General features: G+C 33.6%; 1 protein-coding gene and 1 long non-coding RNA gene across 2 annotated transcripts; both read left to right on the plus strand.

The window, feature by feature from the left end:
* Positions 1 to 6,122: 6,122 nt before the first annotated feature.
* LOC130989944 (uncharacterized) lies at positions 6,123 to 7,168 on the plus strand. The gene is made up of 2 exons (XR_009090803.1): positions 6,123 to 6,503; positions 7,006 to 7,168. It is a non-coding gene; the product is annotated as an uncharacterized LOC130989944 (long non-coding RNA).
* Positions 7,169 to 12,879: 5,711 nt separating this feature from the next.
* On the plus strand, positions 12,880 to 15,422 carry LOC130989945 (flavonoid-6-hydroxylase-like). Its single transcript, XM_057914123.1, has 2 exons — positions 12,880 to 14,091; positions 14,683 to 15,422. The coding sequence occupies exons 1-2, from the start codon at positions 13,147 to 13,149 to the stop codon at positions 15,286 to 15,288; spliced, it is 1,551 nt and encodes a 516-aa protein (XP_057770106.1). The 5' UTR covers positions 12,880 to 13,146; the 3' UTR covers positions 15,289 to 15,422.
* Positions 15,423 to 16,589: the final 1,167 nt, after the last annotated feature.

Here is a 16,589-nt window from a genome sequence, read left to right on the forward strand (position 1 = left end):
AAGAATCAGATAAATTTTAAAATTAGTGTGAAAATTTATATTTTGACAAGAATTTAATGATTTATATGTTATTATTAAAAATAAGTAAGACTATATTTTATTAACTTGTAAATGCAATAATTTCAATAATAAGTAATCTTATTAAGAAAATAATGAGGTGGAGTAAATTTTGATGATTGAGTGAATATGGTACATGTATATAATGTATAGGAATTGTATGTATATATTTATACACGCAGTGGGAGGTATGCTTGTGTGTGAGGGGGAGCGTGCGAGTGTGTGTTTACGTGTGCGCGCAGTGTCAGTAAATGCATGCACTTGGTAATTGGTGGGCGCAATATGAAAGTGATGTGCTACTTCCCTACTCCTACTCTACCTCTCAACATGTATGGATAAAATTAATTTTTAATGTGACATGTGGATTTAATTTAATTTTGTGTCGTGTTACATATAATAAATATGTCTATTTCAACTCGTTGCCTCAAATTAATTTGATTAGGGGGTGGGGTGGGGTGGGGTGGGTTGGGGTGGGCTGCGTTCTAATATGACATCAATTTTGTTAGGTTAGAGTTTTGAATAAAATGGGCACTTCATTACAATCAATAAAATAAGTAGACAAATTATGTGTTGCCAAATTCCAATTTCCAGGAAATTATATCTTTCTTTATTTGGTTTGTGATGAGGAGCAATATTATTAATAGGGATGGGTGTAATTTTGCCTGTATTTGTAGCTATTAAATATATGAAACTTTAACAAAATGGATTTAGTTTATGAAAACAAAAATAAAATCATCCTTGCTTGGGTTATAATTATCTTAAGATACAAGTTTTATGTTATCTACTATTTGAATTTGAATGATTTGCTGGAAACGAATGTTTTTTATAGTTCTACTCAAATAGAAGTATGGATAATAATGGAGAATAATAATAAAGAGTCGATCTTTTGTGAGATCGGTCTCATTCATGAGATCGATTCTCAGCCAGAGATTATGAATAAAAACTATGAGCAATTAAATATATAAGATGTATTAGTTAATGGTAAGCTTCTTCATCTACCATTTTAATGTTGTGGGGGTTCAAATCCCAGGAATAGTGATATAACTATTCGATTTTTTTATAAATAAAACTTGTTTGCCTAATAGTTTTTATTTTATTTTTGATTCTTAGGGTTTTATTTTATTTTCGATTCTCAGGGGGCAACGTATAAATAGAAAGTATTCGATTTTTACAAATAAAACTTATTAGCCTATTGGTTTTTATTTTATTTTCGATTCTCTAGGGGCAGCGTATAAATAAAAACTATTCAATTTTTTACAAATAAAACTTGTTAGCCTAATGGTACGCTTTTTCGCCTACCATCTTTTTAATGTTGTGGGTTCAAATCCTAGGAACAATGATATTGTTTTGCTTTTCTTTAGGGGTAAATATCATACTTCCTCCGTCTGCCAAAAGTATGACACTTTGGCTGGGCACGGAATTTAATAAAATTGGTGATGATGTTGATGTAGTGGAGAAAGAGTCTCACCACTTTATGAGACGTTTGGTTGAGATTGAATTTGGGGTGAGTTTTTTGTAAATAAAGAGTGTTTGTAAGGATAAAATATAAAGGTGGATGGTGAGACCATGACTTTAAAAGGAAAGTGGAATACTTTTTGCGGACACCAAATATAGTAATTGTGTCATACTTTGGCGGACGGAGGGAGTATTAAACCTTGAACTATACCCGTTTGTTGTTGTTTTTTTTTTTTTTTGTGGTCAAGATTAGTTCTTATATTATAATCTAAGAGGAGTTTTCACCCCTTATGTTATCTTTTATATCCTAAATTGTATAAAAAGTTATATGATCGAAACTATAAGTATTTGTAATTTCAAATGGGATCTTCGGCCCCACTTAAAAATCCACAGCCACTTGACTAATGCAAGTAGGGCATTCAAATGGGATTACCATTCAAATCAATTACAAAAACAAATAAACATAAACGAAAAAGAAACACAACCAAAAAATAACTAACCGTATTTATAGCAGGGCATCTCCAAAACATCCTATCCGGATTACCATGAGAAAACGACCTCGGTAGATTGTATTATCCATGAATGCAATATTTCTTTTTACTTCGGTACATCGAATCCTCGTTAAAACAAGATCTGTCTGACATTTTTACTACTCTTGATTGTGGATTACATGGTTCACGTGGGAGAATTGGTGGTTTAGGGAGAAGCTTCAGGGATCGCGTAAGCTCATAGGGTTTTCTTCTAATTTTTTTTCCGAAATTTGAATTGTGTAATCCGTATGTTTCCTTGTGTTTATGATGTGTAAATTTTTTCGGTTCAAAAAAGTCACGTAGGGCTCCTATCAAGATTTTCGTCGATCCACGTTACAGTTTCGATATACGAAAAAAAAAATCGGGACAAAAATAAGAAAAATTTGATACGTTTGGTACTTTTATGCACTTATCCGGACGATAGGAAATATTCGTTAAAACACTATTACATTGGGACATAAAGTAATATTTACCCTAAAATTAATACTCCCTCTGTCCACCAAAAGTATTCCACAATTACTATATTTGACGTCCGCAAAAAGTACCACTTTCCTTTTTAAGTCATGGTCCCACCATCCACTTTTATATTTTATCCTCACAAACACTCTTTATTTACAAAAAACTCATCCCAAATTCAATCTCAACCACATATCTCATAAAGTGGTGGGACCCTTTCTCCACTACATCAACATCATCTCCAATTTTATTAAACTCCGTGCCCAGCCAAAGTGGAATACTTTTGGCGGACGGAGGGAGTACTTTATAACACACAATACTTTTGTAAATACCTCTGGATATTTACAACTTATACTAATATTTTTGGGCATAAAAAAAGTATTTATATTCAATAAAATATATTTATTTTTGTACGTACGTAAGTACCTTTGAATATATAAGATAATCATTTATAAATGATACTGCTTTTTTGCGTGAAAATAATAACTACTCCCTCCGTCCCATTATTTAAGACACACTTTCCTTTTTGGGTTGTCCCATTAATAAAGACACACTTCCAAAAATAGAAATAATTAAGCATTAATTAAAACTCACTAATTATCCTATAAATTAAAAAACCTAAATTATTCTTCCACACAATGCCGCCTCATTTTCCAATTTTAAATCTCTCCTCTCTCATCTTCACCACCTGCCGGCCCAGCTCTTCCGGCGATGAGTGCCGCTGGACCTCCGGCGAACAGCGCCGCCGCTCTTGCCGGACTCTGCCGCCTACCAGAGTAGGCCCCAAAACCAGACGCCCAAATCGCGATGCGGCGGAGATGTCGATTTCGTCCATCAATGATGTTGCTCATGCCGGAATCTGCAGCGGAGCCTCCGACCACTCGCCCACACACTGACGAGGGTAGAGGGCCGAGCCCTAGCCCCGTCGAACATCCCTCTTTCTTCTCTCCCTTCTCGATTTTGGTCCTCTTTTTGGTTCGATTTTGAGTTTCATTTTTTGGTTAACATTTTGGTTTGATTTGAGTTCGATTCTGAGTTTTATTTTTTTGTTCGATTTTTTGGGTTCGAATCTGGCTCTTTTGGCCACCACGTTGGCGGTGGTGGACGGCGGTTCTCGATGATAGTGTTCAAAAGAAGTGTAGATTTTAGGATAAAAAAATTAATTTTGAATCAATCTGTTATTAATTGATGCATTCATAAATGAAGGTGATTGTCTGATGACGAAGAAGGTTACTAATTGATGCATTCACAGTGAAGACAAAGAAGACGGGGGTTGGGGAGCTTGGTGATTGTCTGATGCATTCACAAATGATGAAGGTCGATTTTTTTAAAAGTATAAATTGAAACTGAATTTAATTAAATTAATTGGAATTGTTGAATTTTGTTAATCTAAATTTAAATTTGAAAATAACCATAAAAGAAACAAATTCACTAAATTTAAATTAATCAACAACACTAATGATGTGGCCCACAATACTTTATCACATAAACTACCTCTCCTTAATCTCCGTGCCCAAATGAAGTGTGTCTTCATTATTGGGACGGAGGGAGTACTATAATTTACTTCCTCCATTTTAGGATATTATTTTCACTTTGTGGACGACACGGATTTCAAGAAAATGATGAATAGTAGTTGATAGTAGTTAGTATTGTTGTGAGTGAAGTTTGGGTTCTATTATTATTGTAAATGAAATTTGTGAATTTTATTATAAATGGAAGTAGAAATGATATTATAAAAAAATTAAAATAGTAAAAGTGAGAATGATACGGTGGACGAAATGAGTTTCAGTGATGCAAATTTTAATTTATCATACGTTGTCAGCTACTCACTCTCGTTTTTAAATTTATTGTTTATTGATTCAACTTCGAGTTTGAACGAGTCAAATCAGATCCCCACTCCATGATACTGTACTAATAAATACTAATTCAACAAAGGTCAAATTTCAAAAGTCTTGTATCGTTAATAATTGACAATTTTTTTTCTTGGTCAAATTCAATCCAATCGTAGCTTGGTTTCCAAATACCAATATATTGAGCCAAATAGTAAGAATAAACCTCAACTCAAACGGACTTCAAAACTCAATAGATAAAATTCAAAAAAATAGCAAAATATTTATTTCCATGATGAAAGAAAAAAACATTGTTCCGGCACTATAATTAGTGTTGAATTTTTTAACTAATTTTGTGAACAAGATAAGGGAGTGTCACTTAGTAAAACGAAATGAATTTACTTATCACAGAAAAGGATGAGTTTTTGTTTAACTCAAAATCCTTTATTTGGAAAAGGAATCAAAGTAGTCATTTGATTAATACGCCCTTCGTCCTATTAGTAATGTTTCAATTACTATATCGGGACGTTTTACTATTAATATTCTATTTAAAATATTATTAATGATGGGTCCAACCGACTTTATATATACATCAATTCGCTTAAAATAATCTTTAAATATCTTCCATCAAACTTATTTTATGAACTAACTACACTTTTTCTACGTGCTCAGTAATGAGACATTACTAATGGGACGGATGAAGTATTAATTTTCATGTGATAGGATTAGTTTTCTAGTTTGATGCTTCTGATTGCCTTTAGTCCTTACAATTGTCCTTACAATTAGTGTATTCTTTTAGCAATAATGGAGGCATCATTCCTTGTTTTATGCTGAATCTTGATAAATTTTAGAACAAATATGGATTCAACTCCAATTCATATCTAATTCTGTTGGTTGATACGTATGCGAAGCTGGGGCATATGGATTTTGCCAGAAAGTGTTTGATGAAATGACCAAGAGGAGTAGGGATATGGATATTGCACAAGCAATTTTTGATGGGATGCCTGAGACTGAGAAAAATACCGCTGGTTTTAATGTGATGCTCGACACTTTCAATATATATAAATGACACACTCCCTCTGTTCATGATCAGTGATCCCTATAATTTTTCGGTGCGGTTTTCGATTGTGAGTGGAGTTTGAATCCCATATTAAAGGTGTTATAATATGTTGCCAAAAAAAGGAATGAGATATCTCATTATGGAAAGTGTGATATTTGTAACGAGACGGAGGGAGTATGCTTTTTTCCATTCCAAAATCCGCGGGCCCCGCCTCCTTCCGTCTCGGCAATCTAGAGGGTGTTTGGCTGAGCTTATAAGCTCCTCAAAACAGCTTATAAGCTCCTTCAAAGTGTTTGGCAAAATAAGCTCCTCAACAGCTTATAAGTTCCAAAAATAAGCTCCAAGAGCTTATAAGCTCCCCAAAAAATAAGTTCCTCTACCCCAACTTATTTTTTTATAATCTCATATGCAACAATCTTTTTACAAATATTTTTCAACTATAATTTATTCGTTCCATCATATATCATTTAAGTTTATTTTTCTTCGATTTTCTCTCTCTAAAAAAATTTTTCTCTCTCTAGCAAAAAAATTCTCTCTTTAACTTATAAGCTCAATTATCCAAACACTTTGACAACTTATAAGCTCTTAAAAATTACATCTTATAAGCTCTTGAAACATCTTATAAGCTCCAAGAGCTTATAAGCTCTTTAAAATAAGCTTAGCCAAACACCCTCCTAGTTCTCTGAATAGACGTTAGTGTTCTAGTAACCTTCTCAAAGATCTTTTATGTGAAGCCACATTTCATTCCAAGAGACTACTTCCACTCTGCTGGCTTGGACCTTGATTTTACTGAGCAAGCATCCAGATTGGCAGAGCAGAGCAAAAGAGGAGGCTTTGCGAGTTTTGGGGGAAGATAAACCAAATTTCGATGAAATAAATCAACTCAAAATCATGAATATGATACTGCACGAGGTTTTGAGGCTCTATCCGTCGGTGGTTACCGTTAGTCGGCAAGTGAGCAAGCAGAGTTGGGGAAATATTTGTTGCCGGCCGGAGATCGCGTCACTTTGCCGACAATGCTGCTCCACCACGATCGCGGAGTTTGGGGGGAAGATGTGATGGATTTCAATCCGGAGAGGTTCAGTGAAGGAGTTTCCAAGGCGCAGGGGAGGCAAGGTATGTATTTCCCCTTCGGGTGGGGGCCCCGCAGCTGCATCGGGCAGAATTTCGCCATGCCACGATCTTTAAATTTTTTTATTTACTTACGGAATTCATCAAAAAAACAATAATAACTAAATGAAACAAAAGCACTAGAATCAACAAAAGATTTTTAGAAAATCACTTAATTAGAAAATGGAATGTTTGTTGTGGGTTCAATTTACAAGAGGATGAAAGGAGTAAGGCGAAACTGCTGCTTATGTGGTTTGCTTTACATAGAATGAAGGAAAATTGTAAATGTTTACTTATCTGTGGATTTATTTGTCTGTATTTTGATTTTGAAAAGTGATAAAGATTCTACAGAGTGAAAAGTAGCTGTCTAATATGCTTATCTGGTATAATTCGTATGGATTAATCATGATTTCTTGTTTTTGTTTGAGTGGTTTTGTGCTTAATTAGTTTTGAAAAGAAATATTGCATTTTTGCTATTGTTTGGCTTTGAGCTTGTCTGTTTCAGCAGGCGCAGAGATTGAACTGGGCTGGGTTGAGATATTTATCTGTGAATTGAAGACCTACGGAAGATAGCACATCTGTTTGATTTGTTTTCGATTAAATTTATTTGAGGTTTTTCTATGGTACTGATATAGATTTTGTTCGAGGACAAGCAAATGTTTAAGTGTGAATGAATTGTCCCATCGCACGACGCGGTACCATGCATGCACATCAAGTACACCAATACAACAACAACAACAATAACAATACAATATCGGTGGCCTTAAGCTCGCAGGCCTTGTTTTCTGAACACATAGTACAACGCTCGCAACTTTGCAACCGACGTAGGGCGACTTTTTACTAAGGATGCGTATACTTTGGTTATAAAATTTTCATTGAAAAAAATGATGGATAAAAAAATATGAGAAAATATTACATTTTCCTTCATTTTTATCATATGTTTACTAGAGATGAAGAAAAATTAAGGATCCGTTTACTTTGATGAAAAATGAGATAAAATATATATTTTCACATTTTTTTTTTATCATTTTCATATGTTTATTATGATAGAAAATTTTCTTCCGACATACGGTGAAATATTTTATCGAGCAGCTCATTTTCACTAATTTTCTCTACAATATTGGATAATAATATCTTCGGATAATGATGTGAAAATAATTTCCAATATTTTCTCATCTTTTCATCTTTAGTAAACATATGATAAAAAAATATATATACTATACATTATTATATTTTATCATATTTTTTTATTATATCATTTTTTCTAATGAAAATTTCACAATTGAGCGTAGATTCACATGAGAGTATACGCAGAGCCCACTAGTCGCGGCCCAATTACTCTTCCAGCCCAAATGAATGTCACCCACATGAAAAGCCCAAATTCACCACCAATTAGCCCATTAGATTTAAGAAATGCATAGTTAATAGCTAAGAGTTATAGCTATATATATATATTTGTATCATCTCTGTCTTCAGAACTTGGAAGGAAATGAGTTAGAACTTTATTTTGCAAATGGAGTGTAAGCTGCTCGAATAGCTGTTTCATCTTCGTTTCTTATATTTTTGAAGTTTGGGCTTGCTCGAAAAGCTCCACCATTGATATAATCGTATCAGGGAGAGGGAGAGACCCCAATATATATCGTAGCCGGCAACACTCTTGGTTCTCTTTTATGTGTACATTTTCATTTTGCAATCCAATTGATTGAACAATATTTTTTCTTTTTTGAAACGTGATTGAAGAATATTTTATTTGTTCACTTGGTAGCAGAATTCCATTCACGCATATTAATTACATTGCATTGTCTTTTTCAATTCAATAATACCACTAAAGTCAAATTGATTTCGTGATTCACATATTCAGCTTAATTGGAGTATAATTTAGCTTCTAAATATATTAGAGGTCGTGATTTTTTTAGGCAATTGCAATTAATGATTCAAACATGTATCGGTATCATTAATTCAAAGCTTCGTATAATCGTGTAACATTGTGAAGAGTTTAAACAAATCACAAAATCTACATATTAATTAATCTCTATTACGTCATTATACAAATAATAATTCTTAGATGGAGGTTATCCAAAAATAGTGTGAGGTAAAGATAATTTTTCTTCTTCTAATTTTAAGCTGGATGCAAAATACATAAACTTTATAATTTCGAAATACATGCATGCATACTTAGAAATTTATTAACAAAATTATCACATGCAATTTAGAGAATATTTTCAATTAACTTAAATCTACTGTGATGAAATTAATAAATACATATATACTTATTATAATTTATTCCTAAATGTAGATGTATGCTTAAGGTCGGACCTGAAAAGAAAATGAATTATGAAAATATAAAATTTATTCCTATTTATAACTGTTCTCAAATTAGGACCATAAAGTTTAACTTAATCCTAAATAGAGTATTCTTTTTTGGGCACTCTCCTGTGCAACTGGTTGCACTGTACAACTGACATCTGAATGACACTACTTCAACATACAAATGACACTTCATTTGTATGTTGAAGTAGTGTCATTCGGAAATATTCAAGTGTCATTTTCCGAATGAAGTAGTGTCATTTTGGAAACCAGTTGCACGGTGCAACCGGTTGCACATGAGTATTTGTGTTCCTCTTTTGTATAGGATTTACTATATAACAATTCTTAATGAACTTACTTTATACCTCATCATTACAAGTGATCTTTATTTACTTTTCACTCTAACATATTTTCTCCTTAATTCTCGTGTTCAAACAAAGTGACTAATTATTAATAAGACGAAGGGATTACTTCTACATTAGCTATATTAAGGGGAGACTGCATGTGGTTTAAACAAAGCTAATTACATTTGGTGAGTGGAGAATGAGTTTCATAAATTAGAAAAATTGATGATAATTAGTGAAGTTATTTTCGAAAGTGATGAGTATATATATTAGTGACAATGTGTCTAAGTATATGAAAATTATAAAAGTGATAATTAATGAAATTATTTTTAAGAAAATAGATTAAAAAAATAATTTGTGAACGGACAAAAATAAAAAAAATAAAAAAAATTTTGTAGATGGAGGAGTAATATTTTTAAATCAATTTGGCAAAGCACTAACTATTTTTAAAATAGAGGAGAATTCGAACTTGAATTCGCTAGCATGTGTGCCATTTTAGTCGTGCAAATTTACAATCTAGCTGGGTATTTTGACTTGTTTTTATCATCCCTAAGCATAATTTGTACTTTAAAACGAAATTAAAGTAGAAGAAGTTTTTTAAAATATATATATATATATATATATATATATATATATATATATATAGGGTGTGGTTCTAGAGAGAACTACATTATTTGTGAGAACGGGAGAACCATCAAATCTAATGCATTCACTGTAAAAATTAATGCATCCGCTGTTAAAATTAATGCACTCAAAAAAATAAAAAAAAATGTTCCCTTCAGGATTCGAACCCAGGACCTGCATTCATCCAACAAGATGATGCATCCACCGTAGATCTTGATGATCGAATGACTGAAAATGGTTCTCCGGTCTTTTTTTATTTATGGTTCTTTCCTGAACCTCTCCCTATATATATATATATATATATATATATATATATATATATATATATATATGAACTATTTTCAATCCTTAGATCATCAAGATTTAAGGGAGATTCATACATTAGTTGGATGAATTTATGGTCCTGAGTTCAAATCGTATAGTTCAAATTCTATAGGTAGCAAATTTTTAATTTTCACTTAGTATATATACGTGTTCTATGTAGAATATATTCATATATTTTAGATGGTTCGTATTTTATATTTTAAGAGATGTTCATATATATAAAATATAAAAATGTATCATATTTTATGTGGCGTTGTATAATCAGGGACAGAGCCGGGGGGCTAGGGGCGGGCTAGCGCCCCCTCCCAAATTTTGAGTTTTTTTTTATTTTTTTATAAATATATATAGATATATGTTTATACCTATTATAAAATAATTTTGTTTTATAAAAGAGTATTTGGTTATTATATTCTCTCATGTATACTTAATTTAAGGATACTTTTGTTATTTAAAACTATATAATCTATGAAATATTGTTTGTTATTATTACTATTATACTTGTCTTTTAATAAAAAATGCCTAATATGTATGAAATGCTAAAAAAATTATAATGTATTGAAACTAATTTGTAATATATAGAAAATATATAATCTATGAACATGTTGTTTGTTATTATTATTATTATTATGCTTGCCTTTTAATAAAAAAATGTCTTAAATATACGGAATGTCTAAAAAAAGTTTTGTGATATATTGAAACTATATAATCTATGAAAATATTGTTCGTTATTATTAGTATTATGCTCGTATTTTAATAAAAAAATACCTTAAATATACAGAATGCCCAAAAAACATTTCTCGGGGGCTACCGCCCCCGAACCCCCGTACAAGTTCATCCCCCCCCTCCGAACTTAATTCCTGGCTCCGTCCCTGTGTATAATCACTTTATTTCATTTTTTTCTCAATTTTTATTTTTTTTCACATCTTTAATCAATCTCCACATCTAATTAAACTCCACTTATTAAAAAAACTATATGAATATTTATATATACATTGATATGATAAATATAATTTATGATTATTATCACAATTAATAACAACTATAAGATTTCGTAATTAAGTTTTTTAATTGCTTCATCTTATCATGAGTTTAAATATATGTTATGATAACAACTAAGATTTCATAGTAGTTTTCCAATTGTTACATCTTATCATGAACTTAAATAGTATATTTTATGATTCTTATCACAATTAATAACAACTAAGATTTTGTGTAGAGAAGGAGATTACATTGCTGATGTGTTAGTCAAGTAGTGTACGATTGCAGAATCTCAATTCTTACATTGAATGACAGAAAATAATAAAAAAAAATTATGGAAGCTCGAAAATGGTTGTACACTGAATGCGATACAAAATAAATTGACAAAGCAAGAAAAATATTTTGTTATAGGTTGCATCTTCCGTGTTCCTCTGTCAAACAGGAAAATGTATCATCTTAAGTTGTTCAAGGTGTTGCAAAGATTTCAGAAATGATGATTAATGTAATGCATGTTATGCTTTGCATGAGTCAGTGTAATAATAATTTTAGGGAAATCTCAAATTTATTTATTAATTTATTTATAAAATTAAGGTGCCAACCCATCTGCATGTACATTCCGTTTATTAATTATGAGCATGCATTGATGTAATAATCTCTTTTTCAATAAATTTTCAATCGACATATATATGACCAATTAATAATGAATTCTCATCCAATTTCGATGGGCAAGTTACTAGTATGATTTTAAATTTTAATTACTCTGATTTGCAATTTTTGGACACATTGCTTGATAGCGAAGTGAGCATAATTTCCAACGTAAGACTGCTCCCTTTCGTGGAAGAATTGAACAACCTAGATAACGACGAATTGGAAAATATCAATACATCCTCCCATTTGATTTACGGACCACGATATATTTATTTATTTTTTAAAATTTTAAATTATATAAAAATATTAAAATGTCACTATTTTATGAATAAAATTAGTTGATAACAAAAAAATATATTAATTTAAATATTAGTATTTGAATTAAGGGGTTATTGTCGGAAAATACCCAATATTTTTCCATTTTCTGATTTATATCACATCCTATTTTTTCGGCCAGAAAATACATTAATTTAATCTATAGTGCATCCATGTATAGAAATTAAAGTAGCAAAGTCTTTTTAAGAATTAAAGATAATGTAAATTAATTACTCTGATTTGCAATTTTTGGACATATTGGTTGATAGTGAAGCGAGGATAATTTCCATCATAACTCATAAGACTGCTACGACTTAAGTGGTTCACGTTCGTGGAAGAATTGAACAATGTGGATAATGATGAATTATGAAGACCTTTTTCAAAACTCAAAAGTAGGAAAATAGATTAATTAGGCTCACATTATTGTCAAAGTTTTAGATAGGGTTACTTGCATAAAAATTATTGAATTTTCAACAAATTCTTATTTTGCATATGAACTTAATCTTTATTAAAATTACTCAATTATTAATTTCTTCTCATTTTGAATATTTGCTCATTTTTCATCGTGGTGACATAAAATAATTATAAACCCTAATTGGATGAGTGAACTCTTGATAATTATCTTTTTATTATATTAAAGCATAATAACTTAAAATAAAATAAAATTAAAAATTACAATAAATATGACACCTTTAAATTTTGAAATTACTCAACTTAAATAATTTCGAAATTAATCAACTTAAAATCTTAATTAACGAATGATAAATTAATAAAAGTAAAATTAAATGATAAAAAATAATTAAGCACATTGTTTGGATGGAATAAATCTTAATTAATAATTAAATATAAAATTAAATTGAAAAAAAAAATGAAAAATGAATTGAAATGGGGAATTTAATGATGATTTTAGAAAAGGAAGAAATTAAGTATCTTATTAGGAAGAAATTAAGTATAATTTGAAAGAAATAAATTTGCGTACGTTGACCCGTCGGGCCGTGGTCAACGGTCCGGGCCGATTCCGATTAGCCCATGGCAACACTACTTTCAAACACCCCTATATATATGGCAAGATAGTGTCTAGCTAACAATAGTAGTCAATCATATGAGCCATGGAATTCTTCTCCACCATCTACGCCGCCGTTGCCCTCTCTCTCCTATTCTACTACTACAAACTCTTCTTCAAATCCTCTAAAAACCCAAAGCATGCCGCAGCAAGAGCTCCGCCGCAAGCCGGCGGCGCACGCCTCCTCACCGGCCACCTCCACCTCATGGTGGCCGAGGAGGGCTCCTCCACCAAGCTCCCTCACTTCAACCTCGGCGACCTCGCCGACAAGCACGGCCCGATCTTCACGATCCGGCTGGGCGTGCGCCGCGCCGTCGTGGTGAGCAGCCCGGAGCTGGCGAAGGAGCTGTTCACCACCTGCGACACCGCCGTCTCGTCGCGGCCGCTGCTGCGCGGCACCATGCACCTGAGCTACGACCTCGCGCAGTTCGGGTTCGCCCCCTACGGCCCGTACTGGCGCGAGATCCGCAAGCTCGTGACCACCGAGCTGCTCTCGGCTCGGCGGCTCGAGCTGCAGCGGAGCGTGCGCGTCGCGGAGACGGCACGCTCCGTGAGGAAGCTCCACGAGGCGTGGGAGGCGGGGAGGGACGGGTCGGGTCGGGTGCTGGTGGACATGAAGCGGTGGTTCGGGGAGCTGAGTTTGAGCGTGGTGGTGAGGCTGGTGGCGGGCAGGGGGATCGGCGGCGGGGGTGACGCCGATACGGCGGAGACGAGGCGGTGGCGGGAGGTGATGAGGGACTTCTTTTACTTGGCGGGGCTGTTTGTGCCGGGCGATGCGCTGCCGTATCTCGGGTGGCTGGATATTGGTGGGTATGAGAAGAGGATGAAGCAGACTGCTAAGGAGTTTGATGGGATTGTCGAGGAGTGGGTGGCGGACCGTCGCGGAAAGGAATATTCCGGCGAGAAGGATTTCATAGATGTGATGCTCTCAGTTTTGCAGGGTGCAAAGCTTCCATATGATGTGCATACCGTCACCAAAGCTACGAGCCAGGTATAACGTCACAAATATATAAAGAGGTTTTTAAAATAAATTAATAATATCAAATAAAGAAATTATTCAACTTTAAGTCTAACCAAATACTAGCATTATTTTTTGAACACTGAATTAAAAGGAGCTCACTGCTAAAATAGGACCGTAATTTTTAGTGTCTTTTTAAAAATAATGACTATAACTTTTAGTATTTTTTTACATTTACACTTCTATTTCGAGCCCAAAATCAATTATTTAGGCTTCTGGAGACACCTAAAGCCCGTTGCTGGCGTGGCGCGCCGTGCCATGTAAGTTATAACCTTTTTGTCAAATAGATGCATGCATGGCCAAGTTAACAACGAGCTTTAGGTGTCATCACAAGCCCAAATTGGTTTTGGGCTTTAAAATAGGAGTGTAAATGTTAAAAATAGAAGTTATAGTCTGTATTTTCAAATTTTGTAATATATAGTCATTTTTTTAAAAACACGAAAAGTTATGATCCTGTTTTAACAATTAGCTCAATTAAAACCACCTTACTAAAAAAATCAAGTTATGCAAATATATAATTTCAGCCAATATTAATTGATCATATTTGTTCCGATTGAACTGCAGGTTTTGATCGCGGGTGGAACGGACACAACTACGGTTGTGCTAGTATGGGCGGTCTCCCTCCTCTTGAACAATCGTGGCGTCTTGAAAAAGGCTCAAGAAGAGCTCGACAAACACGTCGGGAGAGAGAGACGAGTGGAGGAATCCGATATAAAAAACCTCGTCTATCTCGAAGCCATTGTGAAAGAGACTCTGAGGCTGTACCCCGCGGGCCCCTTAGGCGGGATCCGCGAGTTTACGAAAGAGTGCAACGTGGGAGGCTACCATGTGCCTAAAGGGACTTGGCTGATCGTGAACTTGTGGAAGCTGCACCGTGATCCACGGGCGTGGCCGGGGGATCCGTCAGAGTTTAGGCCGGAGAGGTTTCTTGATTTCAAAGGTCAAGATTTCGAGTTCATCCCGTTTGGCGGGGGCAGGCGGATCTGCCCTGGGGCCAACTTTGGGATGCATATGTTGCACTTGGTGTTGGCTAACTTATTGCAAGCATTTGAGCTCTCAACGGTTTGTGATGAAGGGGTTGATATGAGTGAGAGTGCTGGAATGACAAACCTTAAGGCCACACCACTTGATATTCTCGTAGCCCCAAGGCTATCGCCAACTCTTTATTAAGAATGGTGTGTTATTTTAAAAATTTCCTTATAGTATTTCGATATATCTATGTATGATGCTCGTATCATGTTGTATTATAGGCCTCGTTTGCTATGTATGATAACTATGGAATAAATATTTAAAATATTGTAATATGTTGTTTGTTTCATAAATCAAAGTTCTTAACAAATTAATGATCTGTTATCTACTATTCATATTTTTTGGATTATGTATAACACCTAGGAGGTGTGATAGCGTAACACTTTTGTATACTACATTCGTTCACGATATCGTTTACACATTGTGGACGGCACCTATTTTAAGAAAATGATTGATAGTAGTCGATAATAATGGGTATAGTAGAGTTTGGGTTTCACTATAAATGTATGGAGAGAAATAAAGAGTTATGTGGACTCTAGCTACTGCTATAAATGAAAGTGAAAATAAAATTGTGAACACAGAGAGTATATCTTGTCAAGCGTACTAATAATATAATAAATTAATAGATATCACAGTTAAGGATATCTCACATTATGTCATACCACATAGCAAACGAGCCGTTATAGTTGAAATAAAATTTCGGTTTTAATTGAGAGCGTGTAATTTTGCTTGGATGCTATCGAAACAAACATTATTATATAGTCTTCGAGGGGCTAAATTAATTTCAGTGCTCGTTCTCTTTAATGTTTTTTGTATAAAGAAACTTTTTTTTTTTTTGAAACAGTATAAAGAAACTTTTTGATTACCAATCTTGAAATATCTGAATAATATTTTTGTTTTATATAAAGAAAATTTTCGATCACCAGTCTTCGGATATATAACTAAATAATTAAGTACTGTGTAGTGACTACTGAGACTAGTCGTGTCTTGGATCAAAAGTGGTCTTATATTATTTGTTACTAATATTTTATATACAATGTATGTGGACCATTTTTATGACAATATTTTACTCACAACATGCTTTATACGCAATACATTAATTAATAATCGACTTGGGAAAATCATGAAGGCAATGCCTTCTATTTGTCTTATAACTGTGTGTATGATAATTTTTTTATTATATTTGTATTAATCCTTTTTTTTTTCCAATATATTTGGCATGATTTTAATCAAGATATTTCATACCAGTTAAAGAAACTAGGAGCCTTAGTTATGTGGGGCATTTAATCTACTCCCTCCGTCCACGAAATGAGTACCCATATTTCCTTTTTCGTCCGTCCACGAAATGAGTACCCATTTCCCTTTTGGCAAGTGTACCCCACACATCTCTTTAATTAACACACACAAAAAGTGGGACCCTTAAACTATTTACACTACACTCC

This window comes from Salvia miltiorrhiza, chromosome 6 (genome assembly GCF_028751815.1).
Source record: "Salvia miltiorrhiza cultivar Shanhuang (shh) chromosome 6, IMPLAD_Smil_shh, whole genome shotgun sequence".
In the NCBI taxonomy this organism is placed as follows: Eukaryota; Viridiplantae; Streptophyta; class Magnoliopsida; order Lamiales; family Lamiaceae; genus Salvia; species Salvia miltiorrhiza.